A 21,866-nucleotide genomic window follows, 5' to 3' on the forward strand; every position below is an offset into this window, starting at 1 on the left:
CAGGGCAAAGCCAGGGGACAGGAAGGCCGTGTTCCCAGGCCCACGACATGGCCGGCCCCGTGGGGCTCAGAGCCCCGACCCAGGGTGTCCCTGGGGAATGGGCCAGTGCTCCCCCCATCTGTGGACCACAGCCATGGCTGGCCATCACCAGGACTAGGTGCCCCGTGGGAGGGCCGAAGGGGGACCCTGTGAGAGACAGGACATGGGGACCTCGGTCTGGCAGCGAGTAGGAAACGGGCCTACGGGGGACGGGGCCTGGCTCCCACCTCCCGCAGCCCTGCCGGGGGTTCGCCGGGCCTTGGCCAACCCGGGACCTGCCCATCCCATTTCCAAGGCTGTACCTTGAGCATGGCCTGCTGGTCCTCGCTGTACTCCACCTGGGCGGTGGACAGGTTGAGCACGAACCTCTCCACAGAGTCCTTGTCACTGTTGTACATGTAGGCATACGGCCGCCGTACCACCACGAAGCGCTTGGCCCAGCCGGCCGTGTGTGGCTCCAGGAAGTGCAGGTAGCCCTTCTTGGAGACGATGGGGCTGCAGGAGGGACGCCTGCTGGCTCATGTGCTCCTGGCGGTCAGTGGGGGTCTCACGGTGGGGCCCACCACCCTCCACCAGGCCCGTGGCGGTACCGGCCGGGGCTCAGGGGCTATGGGGTACCCGGTAGAACCCCAACCTGGGAGATCGGAGACCAGAACCACCAACCTATTTCTGGGCCTCAGTTTCTCCAGCTGTGAGAAGGAGAAACTTTAAAAAAAAAGCTGCAGCCGCCTTCGCTGTCACATGGGGTTCCGTGACCACAACCTGTGGAGGGTGCGTTCTTGGGCCACAAGGGCCAGGCAGGCATCTGGCACAGAGGCCAAACTGATAACTCGCAGATGCATTAAACCATCTTTCTGCAGAGGTGCCCGCGAGGTCCCCGGCCCCCTCCTGCCCTTTTGCTGTCTGCTCCTTCTCTGCTCCTGCCCCAGGTCAGGGGTGGCCTGCCTGCCTGCCTCCCTAGTGTGGTGCTGTCCCCGGGCCTGGGTCAGGGACAGAGCTGGCCGGGTGGTTTTAGAAGAGCCCCGGTTTGGGGCAGGGCACCCCCCACACACCTGACCCGGATCTCCTGGATGTCAGGAACCAGCAGGCGTGGGGGCTCTTTGTCCGCCTCCACGGCCCGAGCAGGGGATGGAAGCTTCTTGGAATCTGCCTCGGGCACAGGCTCAGGTTCTGGGCTGGCCGGCCGGGAGCAGGGCTGCGGGGTCCTGGGGAAGCAAAGCGAAGCCTCTGCACCCCTGCAGGGAGAGTCCCCGCTGGGCCGGGGAGCCACGTGGGACCGGGCTTCCTCCCACACCCAGCCGGCCCCATGGGCACCTCCCAGGGTCTGCCCGGCCGCAGCCACAGCTGGAGCTCGGGGAGGGTCCGGCGTGGCCGCAAGACCCTACCGCCCTTCTCCTGGGACTTTCCGCTTGCCGCCCCTGTGAAAGCGGCCCCCTGTCTCTTCAGCTCCCCAGCTGAGCACAGGCCCGTCTCAGATGAGGCCCAGAGGGCGGGATGCCTTTTTATTTTAAGAAGGAAACGTGGATGCCTTGAGGGATTTACAGTCTAAGGGACCGGGCGTTAAGAGGTGCTGGGAAAGCTGAGCAGACACCAGCCATCAGCACGACGGCAGGCCCGTGGGTCTCCAAGCTACTTCGTTGCTGGTTTTCCTACTGACTGTTGTACAAGCACTTGCCCCCGAAAAGGGTTTGGCTTTTGTGCCGGTTTGACCCGTTCCCGGTTTTCGTCCCCGGTGCAGTTTAAATCTACCCTTCAGCAGAAACCGGCCTCGGAAAAGTAACACAACCGGAGATGGGTGGGGGCCGCGCCAGCCAGGGCAGGGCGTGGGGCAGATCCCTTCCAGCTGGCCCTGCCCCAGATGCCTGTGGCCGTCCCGGCCACGCGCGCGCCCCGCTCCCTGCACTGTGCGCCTGAGTCACGGCCGAGGTCATCGGTCGGTTCTTGGCACCGGAAGCTGCTCCCGGAGCCCGGAGCTCACTCACCTCAGATCGGCTGCTCCGTACCGCCCCTCCACCAGAGAGGGGCAGGTGGAGGAGGGTGTGAGCGTGGCTGCCCCCAGAGGGGACATGGATGGGTCCCGAAGCAGGGTGACAGACATCTCGGAGAGCTGTGGAGGACAGTGGGCCTTTGGCGGGGGGCTTGCAGAGTGGGGACACCCTTGCAGTGGCTAGTTCCTATGCCTCTGCTCACCTTTTACCTCCATTTGGGGCACCCCCATTCCAACCGCAGGCCAGACCCTCTTCCCAGCCCCCCTCGACCTGCCCCTAGGCCCTACACGCCCCTACACACGTCAAAGGTGACGACCAGCGACGGGCCGCAGACTGAGCAGAGACTGCGCGCGGCAGGTCCCGAATCAAGGGGGGTGGGGCAGCACAGGGACCACACTAGCTCTGGGGACCAGGATCCGTCCCCTGGTAGGGGAAGGATGGCCACAGGGACGGGGCCTGACCAGCCCAGGACAGAGGCAGCTGGGTGAGGGCCAGGCCGGGAGGCCCCTGTGCTCCACAGACCCCAGGCACAGGGAGACGGGGCCCTTGGCTATGACAGTATGTTTCTAAGAAAACCCTTATTTCCTTCTCTGGATACGACTGTGAGTTCTTCTTGGTGACAACAGCCCCGTGATGACCTGGGGGTGGCCCCTCTCTGCCCACCTTGCTCTCGCTGGCGCTGACGCACACGTGGCTGTGCGTGTACTCTCGGTTGAACGTGTGCGTGAGGAGGCGTAAGCACTGTTAGAGGAACAAATGCCCGGAGTCAGGAGGCCCCCGGACCCGGCTCCGCCCCAGGCACGGCCCCTGACGTGGGTGACTGTCCGGGGGCCCAGGCACCTCCACCCTCCGAGGTGACGGCTGAGCCGGGGAAGCCTCTCAGAGCAGGCTGGGGGCCGAGGGCAAAGACGGGGGGTGGGCAGCGCTGCCCACAGTCTAAGAGGCCTTCCCCGCGGCCCGTCAAGCGGCAGAAAGAGCCAGCTCCGGGCAGAGGGGGTAAGCTCCCCGTCAGCATAGGTATTCAAGGAAGCAGGTCACTGCTCGGGGGAGGAAACTGTAAAAGGCTGACAAATTCCAGTGTGGGTGGGTGAGGGGTAGGCGAGGGGACTCCCGGGACCCCTCGTTCTCCCCGCTCCTGCTCTGACGGGACAGGGCTGAGTCACCCCCAGAGGGGCCGGGGTCACAGCAGCGCTGCCTGAGCCACCTTGACGGCCAGCTCCCGCTGTCTCTCGTTGGGAGCCTCCAGGGGGGACGGCCGGCCCTCGGCCGAGAGTGGGGACGAGGGGCCGGACGGGCCGTGGGAGCCGGAGTCCTCGCTGGAGGCGGGGGACGGCGCCTCGGGGCCGGGCCGCTGCGTGGTCTCCAGCTTCTCCCGCAGCAGCAGGTAGTGCCTGGTCTTCTCCACCTGCACGAGAGCCGGAGCGCAGCTCAGCCCCGGGGGCGCCCGGACCCACGAGCGCCCGCCGTTTCCCTGGGGCACTGCCGGCACTCGGCCTTGAGCCCCAGCCCCGCAGCCGCCCTTCGAAGCAGCCAGCGAGCTGCCCTCCCCCCGCAGGTGTGCGGCTGCCCCGGGGTCGGTGGGGGGTGGAACTGATGGACACTCGAGCCCCCCACCCCCCCATGCACCCGCAGTCCGCGCCCGATGAGCACAAGCGCACCTCCTGCAGGAGACTCAGCTTCTCCAGCTCCCACTGGTGGTCCAGGATGAGGCTGTCGCTCCGGGGCCTCCAGCCCGCCAGGTTCTCCTCGCCGCGGACGTAGGCCACAGACGTATCGAGCACACGCCTCCGCCGCCGCTGCATCCCTGGAAAGGGGGTGACGGTCTGGCCACATCCGCGCCCTGGCGCCAGGCCTTGGGCCCCCCGTGGGGACTTGTCCACGGAGGGAGGCCGGCCCCCCGGGAAAGCCTCAGCCACAGGAAGTCATCCAGCACGGCGGCCGCTGGGCTCGCCCCCCGCGCTGCCTCTCCCCTCACGGTCCTCCGGCCTCTCAGAACAACTCCCGAAGTGCAAAGGTGAGCACGTGAGTCTCGAAAGTGAGGGCCCCCCAAAACGGCAGCTTAGCTGAGGGACCCCGGGGAACCCTGGATCCTAACCAAGTACACCCCCCCCGCCCCCACCAGGCGCCTACCTGGGCTGCCGGCATCGGCCACATGGCACAGGCTGAGCTCGTACACGCCTGTCACGCGGTTGCTGCGGGGAGAGGGCAGGCGGGTGGGCACCGGGCATGGCCAGGGCCGATCAAATGTGAAGCTGGCACCGGTCCTGCTGCGAGCCCATGCCTGGTGGCCCTGCGCGGGGCCGCGGGGGCCCTGAGCTGCAGCCACGTGTGGGCGGTCCCCTTCCCAGACCCCTCCGGGCCCCCTCTTGCCAGGGACCACGATTTCGCCAAGTGCGCGCCACGAACAGGGGGGAGCCAGGCTCGCAGGCGGAATCCCGCGCTCACTAGGTGACCCTGCGTGGCCGGGTTACAGCCAGCCCAAGGCCACTAAGTCCTGAGCCCCAGACTCTGTCCTCCTGGCTGTGCCCAGGTGTCCCGCACACTGGGGTCCACGAGACAGTGTGGGGAGCCTCACCGAAGGTGAGCACAGGTGGCCCGGTGGTCTCTCCTCACTGCCGTGACACTCTCGTTCACCACCCCTCCCCGCCCCAGGAATGCAGGGACAGGTCAGAGAGCAAGAAGGGACGGCTGGGCCTGGGCCTGACACTCTCCTCCCTCGGGCACTGCCAGCCTCCAATGGCAAGAGGCCCTGTCCAGAATGCCCTCTCTCCAGTCGCAGCCCCCAGGCCTGATGGCACGGCCCTGAGGTCCTACGGGGAAGCGGGCCCAGGACCACCCACAGGAGGGCCGAAGGGCAAACCCCCCAGGCCTTCTCCTGCATGCCTGTGGGCAGACTCGGGCTCTCTCATGCCCCTCAATGTGCCATCTGTGTCCCATGGCCTCCAGTGACCCCAATAGCAGGGGCAGGTGAGAGGCTCTGAATGCAGGGGACTGGCTGGGACAGCGGCCAGTCTGCCTTCTGGTCTGGGCCCGCCTGAAGCCGGCGTGTCACTCGAGCCTCTGCCAGACACGCCAGCCGCTCCCCGTGCAGAGTCCGGTCTGTCCTCACTGGGACCAGAGTGCCGGACAGCAGACCCCCGGGCCACCCCCCGAGGGCAGGCTCACCTCTCCGAGGCCCGCAGGCTCCCGCTGCCAAACAGGTTGCGGATGGAGCGCGAGGCGGGCAGCTTGGCATCCCGAGAGTAGAAGACCATGCAGAAGTCCTTGGTGATGACGGCTGGCTGGGTGCAGTTCTCCATCTGCAGTGGGGGGCAGGGGGGGCTCAGGCGCAGGAACGCCCCGCGGCACCCGGGCCCCAGGCCCCCTTCTAACCTCCCGGGGCGCACAAGCCACTGACCGACAGCCCCAGACCTTCCTGGGTCTCTGCCCTGGCCCCCCACCCAGATGCGAGCTCCCTGCACCACCCCCCCCAAGGAGACTTCCAGGAGAGCGCCAGGGCCCCGCCTCCCCGGGCCGCAGAGGGCTGGCGTCGGTGCCGGGGACCCCGAAGGTCCCAGACACAGGCCTCACCCTGTCAGGCCCGCGCCACCTTGCCACGGGATGGGGCAACACGCTCCCCAAAACACCTGTGAAGATCAGACCAGATCCTGGCTTCCCAGCCACATTCTAACTCTAGATGACTTCCCGGGGCCCTGACAGGCCGTTTCTCACACCGCTGCTTCTCTTGTTTTCCTGCAGCTCAACAGCAGGTGCCGGCAGGGCCGCTGTGGGCCAGGACTCATGGCGACAGGGCCCAGCCAGTGCTTCCCCAGCAAACCGCCACCCCGAGAGGCAGTCGGGACGCTCCCTTCCCACAGCCGGAGCAATCGGGCTGGGAGGGGAGGTGGAGTGCCACCGTGCCACCAGCTGCCACCCTCCGGGCTGCTAGGTCCCCGCTGTTGCACCCAGCCGGCAACGCCCATGCTCCGGGCCACCCGCTGTGCTTGGCAGGGAAGGCACAGCGCAAGACCCTGGGGACGGGGTTGGGCAGGCTCTTGGTTCAGGCTGCCCGGGACATGGACGCAGGCCTCCCGCAACCCCGAGGTCAAAGCCACACTGAACATAGTGCTGGGAGGGGGAATGGCGCCATTAGAAGTACGTGGATTGAATAAGAACTTGACAAGTCCTCTGTCCGGGGCTACCCAGGGCCCCCACTGCCCCTTGGCAAGCATCTCAGACTTGGGGGGGGCAGCGATTTGGGGGTGCACCCTTGGCACAGATTTCTCACCTCAATGTAAGCCGAGAGGGTCATGTAGATTTTCTCTCGGTACGGGGTGACCCGGTTCAGCAGCAGAGAGTTGTGCATGGAGCTGTCCCACGCGGCCTCAAACTGGTAAAAGGTTCTGGAAGGAAGCAGAGACAAGGTCAAATGTGGCAGCACACAGGCCGCGCTTGTGGGCTGGGGACATGCAGACGGACAGACACAGACAGAGAGACCTATGGGCCACCGGTCAGGAAGCCCGGGCGGCAGGTCGAGGAGAACAGTAGGTTCCTCCTTACTGGGGACCGGGCTGGGTGGGGGACTCCCCTGCGGACGGACAGATGGACGGACGGACGGGGCGGCCGCAGCGCAGACGCTGAGGCGGGGGCAGAGGGGGCAGGGAAGGGAGCGCAGGAGGCAAGCGGGTTGGGACACAGCAACAAAGGGAAAGAGGGAGGGAGAGGAGGGGAGGTGGGGGCAGACAGGGGTGAGAGACGCGGAGAGGGCAGAAGGGGGCCGCCCCTTCCTGCCCCGTCTGAGTAAGGAGGTCCCGACCTGCCCAGCTTTGCCAAAACCTTGTGTGGCCCATCTCCTCCCTTGGGGGAGGACACTTGGAGTGGAAGCGGGGTGGCCCGGGGCAGATGGCCTCGCCCCCGCCCCCCGCGGCCAGGCTCCTCTCGATTTAGCACACAGCAGGTGGTGGGCCCTGCTCCCTGTCCCCATCTCGAACCCAGAAAGATTGTGAGCAGAGCTGGAGGCCCGTGGCCCCTCTGAGGGCAGCCTAAGCCGCCCCTGGGAGGCGGGACATCACACTCTTCAGCGGCCTCCGCTCCGGGGCAGGGTTTCCTATTATAGGATAGCTCCTGTTTTCAACCACCCTGCAGAGCTCCTAAACTCTTGTCCGAGGCCGGGTGGGCATTCGAGGATCCTATCTGAGGTGGTAAATTTGCCTCAGTCCGCAGTGTGGCCACTCAGCCCCCAGCCTTGCCCCGTTTCCATCCAAGCATCCTCAAAGACACAGACCGCGGGCAGCGGCTCATGCCCTGGCCCCACCGGGCCCCCCGCCCCCCGCCCCACGAGGAGCCGGCCCGGCCCAGGGGCGCGGAGGGCGGCCAGGAGGAGCAAGGCCACGCCGGGGCGCGGACGGGCTTCCCGTGACACGCTCAGGGGCGCGGGGCGAAGCTGTGGGACGGGGCAGGGCCGCTGTCACACACACGTCACCGAGGACAAAGACCCAGGGGAAGAGACGTGAGGACAGCGGGGTGACCGGAGAACTGGCAGAGAGCGCAGGGGAGACGTCGCAGGAGAAAGGGGACTGAAAAGCGGAAGAGGGACGGACCAAGCCAGCGCGGAAGAGAAAAGTGAGCTGTACCTAGTGTCATTTCCGAACGAAACGCTAAAGGTGGAGGCAGCCAGGACACACACGTACACACAGAAGAGATGGACAAGTCAGAACGAGCACGGTCACACGGCCGGGTACAAGCTAACCGACAGTGAGCGGGTGTGTGTGCTGTCCCGCCGGCCGCCGAAGCGCCTCACGGGGCGGCGGGCGGGGCCCTCTCTGACCCCGGCCCCCCGCGTCTGCGCTGAGAGCTTTGGGTCCACCCCAGCAGGACCAGGCGGGTACCCGTGGACCCGTGACCAAGACCTAAAGGGACACCCTCGGTCCCGGGGGCCCCCAGACGCCGCAGGCCCGCAGGCACGGCCGGTGGTCCACGGCAGCCTGGCCCAAACGCCCTCCGGACCCCCGGCCTCCGAATGCTCCCGCACGGCCACTAGACCCCGGGCCTTCGCCAGACATCTCTGTACCCTGCTTCCTGGACGGACCACCGGCCGGCACTGGGCCCCATGGAGACGTGCTGCGGGCTGAACGAGCCAGTACAAGGTGCCGAGGGCGGGGCCCGGGGGTCATCATCCTTAGTCCTCGCCTCCTAGAGGCCCCGATGACACACCGGGGACGGCTAGCCTGGGGCCCCCACCCAAGTGGGCCAGCCAGCCCCAAATCCTCCAGCTTGGCCCACGGCCTCAGCTCGGTGCGGTCCCCTCTGTCCACCTGCCTCAAAAGTCACTAAAGAACACCGCCGGCTTCCGTTCCACTGCAAGCGCTCCGGCCGTGTGGACCCAGCCTGCCCCCACCGCTGGCCCGAGATCGGGGACCCGCACGGGGACAGCGTGCACTCTCTGTGTGCCCCTCCCAGGGCAGGCTCCTACTCGGGCATCAGGAGCTGGGTCCCCGCCTCGTCCGGAGCCCCTCAGCCTCGGGCGGGACACTCCAGAGGAGCCAGAGCCAGCCCGGTCTGGCCAGCCAGAGACCCAGGGCTCAGCCAGGGGCCTCGCCCCAGGACCAGGTGGGCCATCCCAGAACCGGCTGGAGCCGCATGGAGAGACGGCACACCTCCAACAAGGCTTACCGAGGCCCCTTGAAGGTGCTCTTGGCCGGGAGGCCCTCCGTCAGGCTTTCGCCCTGATGAGACTCCAGTGACCAAGAATCTCTCCGAAAACCTGAACCTGTGGGTCTCACGTATGAGGTGATGGGGGGTGGGGACCCTCTTGGGCCCACGTCCACAGCCTAGGATGGCACCTTTCACCACACCGTTCCCCAGGTGCCAAGATGGCCAGGGTCTGACCTGGCATAGCCAAGCTGCTGCCCATAGCTGGCTCCAAACCACTGGTCAGCCCCCAGCCAGCCGTGGGTGCCAGACCCCAGAGCCCCAGGCAGGAAGGGTCCCCAACAACACTCCCGAGCCCCTGGAGCCTCTGCAGAGGGAGGTCCCGCCCAGATGACGGCAGGTGTGCTTGGGGTGCAGAGGGCGGTGGCCCCCCCGATGTGGGACCTAGACAGCCACGTAGGACACCAAGCCTGCAGGACGCAGCATGGGAACCGCTGCTTGGTGCCCCCCTGATCAGGAAGCAGGAAACTAAGACCCAGAGAGCCAGAGAGGGAGCCGTAGTGAGCCAGGATGCCATGGGAGGCCGTGGGTACCATACCGGACCCCCACTTGTGAACAGGCACAGGACTCTGGAGAGCTCTCTGGGCATCAGGTCACCCCCAGAAGAGAGCCCCATTCCCCACAGCACCCCTCACTCTGCCCCACCCGACACCCAGCCAGTCCCTCAGATACAACTCCTGGGGGAACCGTGCAGCCCGGACGTGGGGTCCCCGGACCCGAAGCGGCAGCACCACTCGGACGCTGCGCTGTTAGCAGTGCGGATTCTCAGGCCCCACCCCCAACCCACTGACCCACCGAGGCCGAAACACTGGGATGCGGCCACCTCGTGAGTGGAGCCCCTGAGCCCACTCCGGCGCCTCCCCTTGGGCTTGGCCCACCCCACCAGCCCGCGGGCCCTCGGGATCCAGCCCATTTGGGGAAACAGGCCAGAGCACGTGTCCCTCCTCCAGTGAGGTCCCACCCACGGCCCCAGTCCTCAGCCCTTCTCCGGGCCACCCTTGTGTAGAAAGAGCAGCGGGCAGGGCAAGGCTTGGCCCACGGCAGAGCCCTAGGGGTTCCCACGGGGCCCTCCCTCTGGAAGGAAAATGCTGCCCTGCACAGATCCTTCCGCAGCCGACTGCGGGGCTCAGGATCAAGGCGCCCCCTCCTCTGAGACATCCCTGGTCCAGTCCAGCAGCCTCCAGCCCTGTCTCAACACAGAGCAGCTCAAGCCGGGTGGGGTGGGGTCCCAGGCTGGGAGGTCGCTCGGCCGGCTCTCCTCTAGCCACGCATGAGAGTGGGGCCGCAGGGGCCCAGAAACGGGACCACCCCCAATTGAGTGCCGGGACGTGGAGCTTGATGCTCAAACAAGGGAGGACCCACGTGGGGAGAACCAAAAACTCACTTAAAAAGTTTGTCGACAGAGAAAACGTCATACGCTCTACAATGTCTTGTCCGTGTCGACTCTTGCTCAGAAAGTTTCAGCGGCTACACCGGCCAGGACAGGGGCAGGTGTCTCATCTCCCCTCGGATTGTGACACGGGAGCCCCCACGCCTGCCCTGCCCTGCCTAATCCAACGGGCTGTGCGCCCGCGCACGACCCTGCGGGGCTCAGGTGGGGCCGGACTGCCAGGGTAGGGTAATCGGGAGGTCGGGGCTCCCAGCACACAGGCCTGGGCATTCCCGATGGGACTCTCGCGTGCCGGCTGCACGTGGCCTATTTAGACATCTAGACAACCGTGTTGTGACTTGCACCTGGCGCTTGTGACAAGTGTCTCAGCTGTGGCAGGTCAGTGGGCGGGCCAGGTGGGCATCCTGACGTGAACGGATTTGTTGAGAATCTGAAAATTAAACCCATGCTCAAAGTTTCAACAAGAAACTCATAACGCTCTAGGAAGTCCGTTTCTAGAAGAGAATTACTCTCAAGAGTGGCCCTGGGGAAGGCGAACCGACAGGCAGACTTCCAGGACGGAGCCCCCCGGACTGCAGCCGGGACAGCCCTCGTGTCCGGTGAGGAGCGTGACCCCAGCACGGTCACACAGCTAGGAGCAGGGCAACGGGCTTGAACCCCAGCCTTGGGGATTCTGCTGCACCTGACGCGACACATGTAAGGCTCAGCGGCCTCACCCACCGTGCCGTGCGAGAGTCCTTGGACCAGAAGGAAAAGGAGAAATGAGACGATTAAGGGACTGAGGGGACGAGGAAGTGGGGAGGTGAGGGGGTGAGGGGATGAAGGGATGAAGGCAGGGGGTGAGGGGATGAAGGGGTGAGGGGATAAGAGGTGAGGGGTGAGGAGATAGGAGAGTGAGGGGCGAGGAAGTGAAGGGATGAAGGGGTGAGAGGATAAGAGGGTGAGGGGCGAGGAGATAAGGCTGAGGGGTGAGGGGACGATGGGTGAGGGGATAAGAGTGTAGGAGGTGAGGAGGTGAGGGGATAAGTGGTTGGGGGTGAGGCGTGAAGGGTGGGGGGAGAGGAGGTGAGGGGATGAGGGGCGAGGGGTAAGTGGTTGGGGGTGACGGCTGAGGAGTGAAGGGATGAAGGGGGAGAGATAAGTGGTCAGGGGTGGGGGGTGTGGTGTGAGGGGGTGAGGGGGTGAGAGGTGAGGGAAGACGGTGAGAGATAAGTGGTCGGGGGCGAGGGGTGAGGGATGAGGGGGTGAGTGGATGAGGGGATGAAGGGTGAGTGTTAGTGGTCAGGGGTGAGGGGATGCGGGGTGAGGGCTAAGCGGTCGGGGGTGAGGGATGAGGGGACGAGGGTGACAGGTGACGGGTGACAAGCAGGAGACCCATGGGTGCAAAGCTGTGTGCAAGCCGCCCTGCCCAGAGCTTCACGTCGCAGCCCGTGTGTGTCACGGCCATTCAGGCAGGGGCGAAATTATCCCCTTTCTAAGGGGGAAGGAGAACAAGGTTCCCGAAGGCTCTGCCACCTGTCCACACTCACTCGGCCAGAGGAGGGCACTGCCAGGCTGTCCCGGGTCCCCGCCCTACGCCGCACACGTGGGACAAGACCCTCCCTCCACCACCTCCCACGGTCGCGCCAGTCCCCGGTCCCGCCACCGCGGTGGCTCCCTGCCCCGTAGAGCCGGGCCCTGCGGGGAAGGCACAAGTGCGAGTCTTGGGGCTCTGACCCCCATTTCGCTCTCAGTGCCCTAAGCCTCCTCTTACGGGCCAAGCCCACTGGGGCCAGTGAGCCCTCTTCTGGAACTGGGGGGACTGTGCTCCCCGCTCAGGTGCAGGGGTGAGGGCCTCATGACGCTGGGGGGCTAGCAAAGAAAGCCCTGCCAGAAAGGAAAACTGCTTCCCTTTCCTGGTGCCACACCTCCCCCTGGCCACGGGGCATTATCTCTCCCCAGAACCTTCCGGAAGGTCTGTGTCTGGGGGGCGGGTTGAGGACCGGCAAGCGCCCCTCTATCCTACTGCGCTGGCTGTGGCAGCTCAAACGTGGACAAAACAGTCACGCCCCCTCGAGCCCTCACACCGACCGGCCTGGAGGTCTCCACTCGTCAAGGAAACAGCCCTTAACTTGGGTCCCGCCCAGGGGAGGAACCCGAGCCAGGGGCTCCCAGCCCAGAGCCTTCTGAGAGCAGCGACACGGCCTTAACCAGCCCGGCTCCCCGCCCGACCTCCTCCAGCGCATGGCCCGGAGAGACGGGTCCCTTCCGGCCGGCACGGCCGTGCCCCCTTTTCTGGGGCAGCCACTGCCACCCTAGTTCTCCCCTGACAGGGTCCCCAGAGGGCCCGCAGAAGGCTCTGGAAAAGATGGGTTCATCCAACAGGTGCGATGCTCGAGTGCGCCCCGAGGGTCACACCGGCGGGACCACAGCCTGCCGCCCTCCCTGGGGCCTAGGCTCCAAGTGCCCGGGTCACACTCACAGCGACCCTCACGGCCATGACTCAGTCCTGCCGCGCCCCCTGCCCCACCCTGGGGCTCCGTCCAGAAGAGGAGCAGGCACCACCCTTACCCGGCTCAAGCTACCATGCAGCCTCAAGGCTCAAACGTTTGCCGGAAGCCTTCCAACCGCTCACTTCGCCTTTCAAAACGGCTGTCCTGCGAGACCGCCACCACGGAGCTCTGACCACAGTCCACAGGACCCGGAGGGAGACGACCTTGACCCTCTGCCCAGAACAGACTTGGGTCTCAGGGACGGTCCTGATTAGGAACTCTGAGGCTGTCTGTGCCCAGGGCCTCACTGACCCTTGCACCCGGTGGGCACTGGCAGGGGCCCCACTCAACTCAGAGAGGGCATCCCCTACCCGGGAACCCCCGCCTCCGGGGGGTTTGGACCTGGGGCCACCCGAGTGAGTCCCGAGACCTACTGGGCCCTTCCCAGCTTCACCGCCCACCTACTTGCAAACAGGGTGTGTGGTGGCCAGCCTGGCCGGGCAACCGCCCAGCAGCGGAGGGTATGGTGCAGAGGTCCCTTGCAGGGCCGGTACCCGGCTGCCCTCCCGTCCCGGGCCCAGCGCCGGCCCCTCCTCCCCCTTTTCTCTTTCACCTTGCAGGGAGTGGGGCTGGTGCGGCCAGCCTGCATGCGGGGGGGGGGGGGGGGGGGGGGGGGCACCGGCTCCTGCTCCGGCAGGGGTGGGTCAGCGCGGGGCGGGCAAGGCTCAGGGGTGGGAGGAGCAGGAAGCCAGCCAGTGTCTACGGAGGGGCGGGCGGGAAACTACGGATGCAGCCAAAATCAAGAGTACGGGAAGGAGCTCAGCCAAGAGGGAGGGAGGGAGGGGGTGGGAAGAGGAAGCAACAGAGAAAATCAAAAAAGTATTCCGAGGAAAGAAAACGGAAGAAAACGGAGAAACAGGAGGGAAAGGGGAGCGAGTGTAGAAGGGATCAAAAAGCCGAAATTAAAAGTCAGGGCTGTGGGTCTGGGGAAGGAGAGAGGCTGGAATAAAACCAAGGGGGCACAAATGATACCTAGGCATGTCCGAATCAAGAAACTGCCTGCAAAACACAAACAATCACAGGTTAGTGAGGGCGGCGGGGCAGGGCGGCGGGGCGGCAGGGCAGCGGCAGCGAGGGGAGGGGCAGCGGGAGAGCAGCCGTCTGCGGCAACAGGCCCACTCTGAGCAAAGCGTGGGGACTTGCGGCGGAGGAGGCCGAGGTCGTGGCAAAGCATGAGGACAGCCCGAGCCCCTCGGCCCAAGCCAGGCCTGGGGTCTCTGAGCCCCAGCGTCTCCAGGGGGAGCGGGGCGCACCCAAGCGGCCCATCACAGGGCTCTGAGGACATCAGCCAGGGTTGGGGAAGAGGAAGATTCTCGGGAAGGGGCCCGCTGGCTTGGCCAGCGGAGCCTCGGGATGGCACCTGCCTTGGGCCGCCAGGTGAGGAGGGTCCCCGGGACTTTGCTGGGGGCAAAGCTGGGGGGTCAGAGCAGTCCTGGGGCTATACTGGCGTGGGCAGGAGCCAAGCCTGAGGCCCAAGCAGCTCTGGCAAGGTCTATGGTCCTGCCCCGTGGACGGGCCTTCCTCTACCCTTGGACCAGGGCTTTGACTTAAGACACAGGGCCAGTGGACCCCAGAGCCGCCCCGAGGCCAGCCTCACTTGCCACAGCTCCCAGGAAGCGGAACCAAAGCCCCATCAGTGACGGGTCCTCGGGCCTCTAGGGACAGGGGTGGACCTATTTAGCTACAGCCCTGCTGACCCGAGGTCCAGCCGGGAGCCACAGCCTCCTAAGCTACCCTGGGACGTAGCCCAGAGCCAAGGGCCCCTCGGCCAGGCTGGCGGGACAATGGAAAGACCCAGAAACACGGTCCTCAGTGTAGAGAGACCGCGCAGGGAGGGAGGCCCAGAGGGAACATACCCACCCCCACTCGCTTGGTTTTGCCCCCACTCCATTTCTGCCCCCAAAGCTAGAAGTTGCCTGGGCAAAGGAAGGGTCAGAGGCCAGGGGGATGCTGAGGTCACTCAGCATGGCAGACAGACCCCTCCCCAATGGCACAGGCGGTCCCGGGGCCACCCTCCCCTCTGGGGTCCCGGTCCCCACATCCCTGCAGGCAGCCCCGTGTGGCTGGGGATCAGGCCTCCTCTGACACATTCTCACGGCCTCAGAGGGGCCCCCCGGCCTGCACATCATGAGAACCCCCTCGGCACTCTGCATCCCACTCCTCCCTCCCCTGGACATGAGGGCAGCGGAGTTTCTTCTGGGTGGCTCCCGGGCAGGGCTAGGAGTCACGGCTGCCCCTCTGGGGGTCTTGGACTCCTAGCCCCCCAACTGCCCACACTGAGGGTGCTTCCCTTACAGCCCACTCCTTGGGGTGTCCATGATGAACCCAGGCTCCGTCTGGACCCGGGAGTCAGGATAGGACGACTCCCTCAGGTCCTTTTACGTTTACGGACCCCAGCCTTCATTGCAAGTGTGGGGTCCCCTGTCCCCTCCGAGCACACCAAGCCCTCAAAGTTTTTCCTGCAGACGCTGTCACAGGAACCCGTGAGGACACCCAGAGTGTGAACTCCAAGGGTCAACTCTCAGCTTCTGCCTCTGGGCCAGGTCTAGCCCTCCGCAGCGGCCATCCAGCACTCTGGAACACCTCATCCTTCCCCCAAGTCCCTAGAAAGCAGCATCTCAGACACAGCCAAGCCCACGTCCCCACCAACAGGGCAGCTCTCGGCAGTTAGGAGCTGCCCTCCCCCCGCCCCCCGCCCCGTCAGTCCTCAGATACCACCCCTCGCCTCCCGCGCCCTCGCCTCCGGCAAGCCTCAACAAGGCTGTCTTGTCGGGGGCTGCTAAGGGTGTCCCTGGGGGCTTGCATACCCCGACCATCGTCCCAGATGTGGCGGGGCTGGGGCTGCCCGGGCTGCTGAGTCTTGGCCATTAACCACAAGCTCGGAAAGGAATAGCCCAGCGACAAGGAGCGCGTGCCAAATGGTGCCTGGCGGATCCAGGACCCCCAGCCCGAGGGACCCCGGCCAGAGCCCCAGACTCACCCACAGCGGTGTGGTCGGGGAGATTCAGGACCGCCTGTCTGCGCACCACCCCGTGTTGCCCCCCCAAAACTCCTGAGGAGAGAACCCAGCTCACCAACCCCCGAGTCCCGCTGCCCCTCCACCAGGTGACCGAATGGACAGGCCGGACGAATGCGAGAGCCAGTGATGGGACAACGTGTAGACAAACACACCAAAGGACGTGGAGGCCACGAGCCTGCCCGTCCCGCACCTGTTCCGGAGGTGTCGGAAAGGAAGGCCCAAAAGTTTCGGGGCTGGACACGTACCGGACCCTACAAAGCCAGGTCGGCTGAGGGCACGCCCTGGGTCTTGACCTGGACCCTGTCTCCAGGGAGCTGGGAACAGAACCCACTGTCACCCCAAGGGGACTCACCGGTCGTCCTGGGCCGGGTGGATGTAGCCGGAGGAGAGGATGTTGAGAGACAAGATGTTGGGGTCGATCAGGGAGTCGTCAGTTTCTGGTGTGTTTCGAATCCGACCTAAGGGAAAGGCCATGGGCTCAGTCACCTCTCAGGATAACGGAAGGGGGTGCCGGGTCCCTGCCTGGGCGGGGCCTCCGGAACCGTGACACTGCGTCAGGGAGCGGGTTCCCCACGTGCCCACAAGAGCGCCGGACAGGGAGCCCATGGCAAGGTCTGCTACCAGCCCGGGCGTGAGCGCCCTGTGGATCACTCCACCGCCGTTCCTCCCGTAATTGAAGTTTTTCAGCTTAGACACTCTCAAGGTCTGTCTCTCTTGCACCCAACTGATAGATTCCAAACACTCGGCCTAGAATGTACAGGCTCTCGTTGGAAAAGAAAATCTTAGCAAGATAAGGAGAGATTTTCCCTTCAAGAAAGAAAGAAAGAGAGAAAGAGAGAAAGGAAGGAAGGGAGGGAGGGAAGGAGGGAGGGAGGGAGGGAGGGAGGGAGGACACTATCTGGGCCACAGATCTCTCCCTGAAGGGCACATTTCCAACAGAAGCCTCTAAGCCGCCCACACTGGGGTGGTGGTCCTAGCCGCTGCGAGTCAGGAATCCCGCTGGCGACCCCGTTAGTAATTTCCTGCCCTGGTAGCATTAGGTTGAATACTCTGCTTCTTCAGGGGACACACACGCGCTGCATTTTCTCCTCAAGCCCTGTGTGCCGCCCCCCACACAGAGGTGAGGCAGAGCCCGGGACCCGGCCAGGATTCTGTGTCTGTACACGCAGCAGCTGCTGGCCCCACTTCCTGGAACCTTCTTGCAACTGTTGGGCTCTGGGAGAAGGCAGGTGTGGGCTCCCCGAGAAGCGCTCTCCAGCACGTGCCCCCGTGGCTGGAGGTGGCGTGCCCCACGGCTCGGCTGCCGGAAGAAAGCTCGCCACAGTGCCGGCCTCATCCCTGCTCGGCCCCTGGAGCGCGCGCCTCCGCAGAGGTTCTCTGCGCCTTCCGAGCCTGGCCAGGTGCTCTGCCTGCAAGGGCGACGGCCCGGAGCCCATTCGCTCCCAGCCCGCTCGCCGGTCCGTGCGGCTTATGAAGCCCAGAGAGGCACCGCCCAAGCACCCCAAGGTGGAGCAGGGGCCTTGGCGTTCACACCAGCATCTCCCCAGATCCTCTCACCGGGTCCCCTTCTCTGCCCACACACGGGACACACACTCCTGCCTGCATCCGGTCCACGCGCCGGCCGGGTGTCTGCTAACTCCTTAAGTCGATTCACTGTCCACGCCGGCCCTAAACGACACCTGAGAGGAGGATTGGCTCGCCTGCTCCAGCCTTTCACCGTGTGAGTGAAAAAAGATACGAGACGTCTAAAACGAAAGCATCTGTCCTGGGCCCCCAGAACCTCCTTGTCCACAGCTCTGCGCTTTCGGGCATAGCACGATGGGTCTCACGGTCATGTCCCCGCTCCTGCACCCTTGGGACCCCCTCTCCAAGCCCCAGGGACGGCACCCTGCAGCTGCTACCCTTCTGGCCACAGAAATGCCCAGGATGGGGTTTCCAGAGGGATCCATCAATCCAGGAAGGGCAGGGGCGGACAGGTGTCCATGTCCTTGAGTGAAAACTGGAAAAAGTCTATAGCTCGGCCAAGAAACTCTTCTAGTAGACCAAAGAGTTCACAGCATGAGGTCGTGGAAGAAAACCGTCTAAGATCCATGGTGACCACCAGGAGCTGAACTGTGTCCTCCCTCCAAAACGGTTGTGTTGAAGTCCTAACCTGCAGGACCTCAGAACGTGACTTTATTTGGTGACAGGGTCTCGGCAAGTATAATCAGTTGAGATGGGGTCACGATGGAGTAAGCAGGCCTGAATGTAGCTTCTTCTATAGGAAGAGGCCACGTGAAGTTGAAGCATTAAAGCCGGCGGGTCCCCAAGCCGAAGAGGGACAGACATTCCCCACCAACCTCCAGGAAGGGCTCTCCCCTACGGGCTTCAGAGGGGGCATGGCCACCTGCTGACACCCTCAGACTCAGGCCCCCAGGTCTACGGGAGGATCGTTTTCTGCTGTTTAAGCTGCCAGTCTGTGGTGCTGTGTCACGGCAGCCCTGGTGAGCTGACACGGTGATTGCATAGAAATTTGGAATCATCGCCCTAGTCCGAGCTTTCCTTTCCTAGGCTCTTCAGAGAGGCACAGAGAGGTTAAGCGACTTAGCCAGAGTCACACGGCATCAGGGGCAGAGCTGTGGTTAGCAGTCAGCCGCCTGGCCGGGACGGTGGGGGACGGAGAGGGTGGGGCCCCGTTGCTCCCAGCGGCCCAGCCCCAGCCCCCAAGGCAGCCCCCACCCGTCTCGCTCACCCACGACAAGCTCTCGGACTTCCTTCCAGCGGATGTGGCTGCCCGTCTCGTGCAGCAGTGTCACGGTTATCCGTCTCTGGATACCCTGCCAGGCACCAGGAGAGAGGACACGGTCAGATGGTCTGGGGGTCGCATGGGGCGGGGCAGGGACACGAGGCGGGCAGGGCCGGGGAGCGCTCCGCACCTGGTGGAGCAGGAAGGTCCCCATGCACGGCATCCCGCCGCGGTGGTCCACCACCGCAGGAATGTAACTAGAAGAGAGAGATGCGTGAGGCAAGGCCCCGCCCCGCAGACACACGCGGCCCCCCGCCCGAGGAGCCGAAGGGCCACGGCAGGGAAAGCAGCCCCGCCTTCTGGCGGAGGTGAGGCGGTCCGGCCCGGAGCCCAGAGTGCCCCCGTGCACCACCTGGAGCCCTGCCGACCCCGGCAGGCGCTGGGACTCACTCGCCGTTGGCCTCCAGCTCACAGATCTCGAAGTAGACCAGCACGTCGTACTTGCAGTGACAGGGCCCCGGGCAGGGCCGCGCGAGGGTGCTGAGCTTGGTGGCAGGCACTGGGGGAGGACGGGAGAGAGAGAGGCAGCCACTGATGGGAGACCTGACCTGCCACGTCCTGGGGGCACGCTCAGGAAGGAGGCCCGGGGCGGGGAACGCGTCCAGGGTAGCGTTGGGCACCTCCCTCCCCCGGGGGTGGACTCAGGAGGGCTCTGTCTACCTGGCTTGGACAGCGGCATGACCCTCGGGAAATGGCGGCGTGAGGGCCTCAGGGGGCTGTGGAGGAAGAAGAGCCTCTGTGAGGCGGCTGCAGGGGGCGTCTCTGGGACCCTCCAGCTGGAGAGGGAGCCAAGGGCAGGAGGCTGGCAGAGGGCGGTCACGACACGGTCCGCTCCAAGCCTCCGCCTGACCCCTGCCTCCCAGGGCCTAGGAAGGGCCCCGGGCTCAGGCCCTCCAGCAGCCTGGATGGGGAAGGAGGGCCCCTGGGGACCCCAGACCTTGCCTGGGTGGTCCCACGAGTCCAGAAGAACGGGGCGAGAATGCTGGTTCTCCATCCAGGGGCCTCCAGGACAGAGCCTCCCCTGGCCCTCCCGAGGACAGACGAGGCTCCTGGGGCCACCCCCCCCCCTGGAACCAGTACCTCTCATGGCTTTTCTCTTCCTCTACCACCCGGGACGCCCCACTTAGCTCCGGGTCCCCCAGGACAGCTGAGAGGGGGGCAGAGGTGGCCAGAGGCTCCCATGCCACAGAAGCCACGTGCCATTCTCCCTGCGCCCAGGTGGGGGGGGTGGGGACCACAGAAGGGACACCCTGGCCTACCCTCAGAGTCCCCCAGAGGTCACGTGGAATGAGGGAGACGGAAAGATATTCCGTCACTCAGTCTGGGGGCCAAGGACTCCGGGGGAAGGGACAGCTGGGCGGTGGAGTGGTGAGCAGGCAGCAGGAGCCGTCTCCCCGTGGGCCACCCGGGCCGTCCTCCCGCCCAACGCCCGCTTCCCTGGCCTGGGGACATGGCCCATACCCGCAGGGGTCTGGGCCCAGACGGCGGTACTCTTTAAGAAACATCCCCGAAGGGATGTCTCTGCCTTGCTCTGGGTCCCGCTGACCTTGGGTAACCAGGCGCCCCATCATCAGGAAAAACGGGCATCTGAGGCCCGCGGGCCCTGTAGCCGCCCTACCAGGCCTGTCTGGGGCAAGGCCGGCTTCGCTGGCTGGGAGGTGGAGAGGGCCCATGCCCTGCGGGGGCTGGATGAGGTCTGGGAAGGGGGCCCCTAGCCCGCCCAACCCAGGGCTGCCGACCTGAGCACGTCCTTGCAGAGCGGGGGGAACGGGTGCTGCTGGTAATGGCCGAAGACCTCGAACACGATGGGCTGGCTCTTAATGTACTCGATGAAGGACTTGGTCACCTCCACTGCGATCTGGTGGGTGAGGAGAGCGGGCAGGAGGCCGCAGCCGCGCCACAGTCAAGAGAGGGAAGGAAGGTTGCAGAGGTAAGCGCTCAGCCTCTGCGGAGAACCAGACTGGATGCCGCGGCCGCGCCCGACCTCTGCCCACGAAGGGGTGACACTGCTCACCTGGTCCTTCCTGCCCCGCCTCCCCTCCCATCGCACCCCTGAAGGCCGGACCCCCGAGAGTGCCCTTTCAGAACACCGGCCTGGCAAGGGGACGAAGGTCTGTGGCCTGGCCTGAGCCTTCCTGGGCCCTCGCCCACTCCCTGAGAGTTATGTGCCCCCCTCCCCCAATTCCTATGTTGTAGCTTGAATGCCCAGGACCTGTGGCTGGACCTAGACTCTTCAGAGACATCATCCCAAGTTAGAATGAGGGCATCGGGGCGGCCCTCATGCGGTATGACTGTCCTCACGAAAAGGGGAAATGAAGACACAAAGACAGGCACGGAGGGAGGGCTGCGTGAGGACACAGACAGAAGACCGCATCTATCCGCCCAGGAGAGGCCCGGCACGGAGTCCCCCTCACAGTCACCGAAGGAACGACCCGACCCACACTTGCATCTCGGGCTTCCTGCCTCCAAGGCCGAGAGGCAGTAACTCGGTTGTCAAGGCCGCTGGGGTGCGGGCTTTGCTCCAGAGCCCAGGAATGGAGGCTGCACACCCTCACCCCTGGCCCGGCCTCCCTGGCTGAGAAATCACTAGCTCCCTGCTGCCTGAGCGTCGGCACGGGCCGGTCCGTGGGGCCCTTCTGAGTGCGGGGCCTGTGACTGCTCGGGCCACACAGCCCGCACCCACAGGCCACACCGCTTAGGGTCAAATCCCACGCTCCTCGGCGGGCACCCGAGGCCTTGCCCCCCGGCGGCATTCATTATGGCCAAGTGGAGCGCATCTCCCCCCGCTACCTGGCTGGCCGGCCACATTCTCCTGCCTCACGGAGCCACTCCAGTCCGAGTCCCGCTCTTCCCACAGCCAAGCTTGGGACGTGCCCCACCTGCGGCTTCCCCGACCTCTCCGATGCCCTCGGTGTGCCCTGCCTCTCTCTCTTCTTCCCCGGCAGCAGGCCGGCGCCACATGGGGTACCCCGGACTCCCCGTGCTCCTATCTGCTCCCCGGGTTGCCCCTACCCCCAGGTAGCAGCCCACCGAGGCCCCGACTGTCCAGCAGCAGCCTCCACGGCCCTGCCTGGCACCAGAGGCCCCGTGCCCTCACACCCGGGCACCGCCAGCTCACGGCTGGGGCTCAGGACAGGGAGACGGTATGACGGAGAGTGACCACAGCTCGGCTCAGCTCCGGGGAGGCCCCGCAAAGCCAGAGACCCGGGAGGGGGGCGGAGGCGGGGGCGCTCAGGACGTACGTTCTGGACGTGGTAGAAGCCCAGCGGGGGGCCCCTCCCCGTGTTCTTGAGGGGCTCCGTGGAGAAGGCCTCGTCGTGGCGATGGATGAAGCTGCAGAGTTAGAGGAGATGCTCGGCTGGGTGCAGGAGACGGGACGGGGACCCATTCCCGGGGACTGGTGGGGGTCACCGGGGTGCCAGGT

The 21,866-nt window shown here is 65.4% G+C and overlaps 1 protein-coding gene across 24 annotated transcripts in view; it reads right to left on the bottom strand.

Moving 5' to 3' along the window:
* KIF1A (kinesin family member 1A) overlaps window positions 1–21,866 on the bottom strand; it is a 100,706-nt gene that overhangs the window by 4,465 nt on the left and 74,375 nt on the right. For 7 of the 24 annotated variants that reach the window (XM_086720143.1, XM_086720149.1, XM_086720148.1 and 4 more), the window contains 18 exons: window positions 21,685–21,775; window positions 20,182–20,300; window positions 19,103–19,158; window positions 18,833–18,941; window positions 18,573–18,639; window positions 18,389–18,473; window positions 16,010–16,115; window positions 13,611–13,637; window positions 7,640–7,663; window positions 6,295–6,409; window positions 5,193–5,326; window positions 4,158–4,219; window positions 3,686–3,831; window positions 3,232–3,432; window positions 2,691–2,768; window positions 2,022–2,146; window positions 1,092–1,244; window positions 342–534 (listed from right to left, as the gene is read on the bottom strand). In XM_086720143.1, the coding sequence (XP_086576269.1) occupies window positions 342–534; window positions 1,092–1,244; window positions 2,022–2,146; window positions 2,691–2,768; window positions 3,232–3,432; window positions 3,686–3,831; window positions 4,158–4,219; window positions 5,193–5,326; window positions 6,295–6,409; window positions 7,640–7,663; window positions 13,611–13,637; window positions 16,010–16,115; window positions 18,389–18,473; window positions 18,573–18,639; window positions 18,833–18,941; window positions 19,103–19,158; window positions 20,182–20,300; window positions 21,685–21,775 (1,891 nt within the window). The remainder of the gene's footprint in view (window positions 1–341; window positions 535–1,091; window positions 1,245–2,021; window positions 2,147–2,690; window positions 2,769–3,231; window positions 3,433–3,685; window positions 3,832–4,157; window positions 4,220–5,192; window positions 5,327–6,294; window positions 6,410–7,639; window positions 7,664–13,610; window positions 13,638–16,009; window positions 16,116–18,388; window positions 18,474–18,572; window positions 18,640–18,832; window positions 18,942–19,102; window positions 19,159–20,181; window positions 20,301–21,684; window positions 21,776–21,866) is intronic. The other 17 variants (XM_086720153.1, XM_086720150.1, XM_086720165.1 and 14 more) reach the window with 3 other exon arrangements.

This window comes from Puma concolor, chromosome C1, assembly GCF_028749965.1.
Source record: "Puma concolor isolate L17-30 chromosome C1, mPumCon1.1.hap2, whole genome shotgun sequence".
NCBI classification, from domain to species: Eukaryota; Metazoa; Chordata; class Mammalia; order Carnivora; family Felidae; genus Puma; species Puma concolor.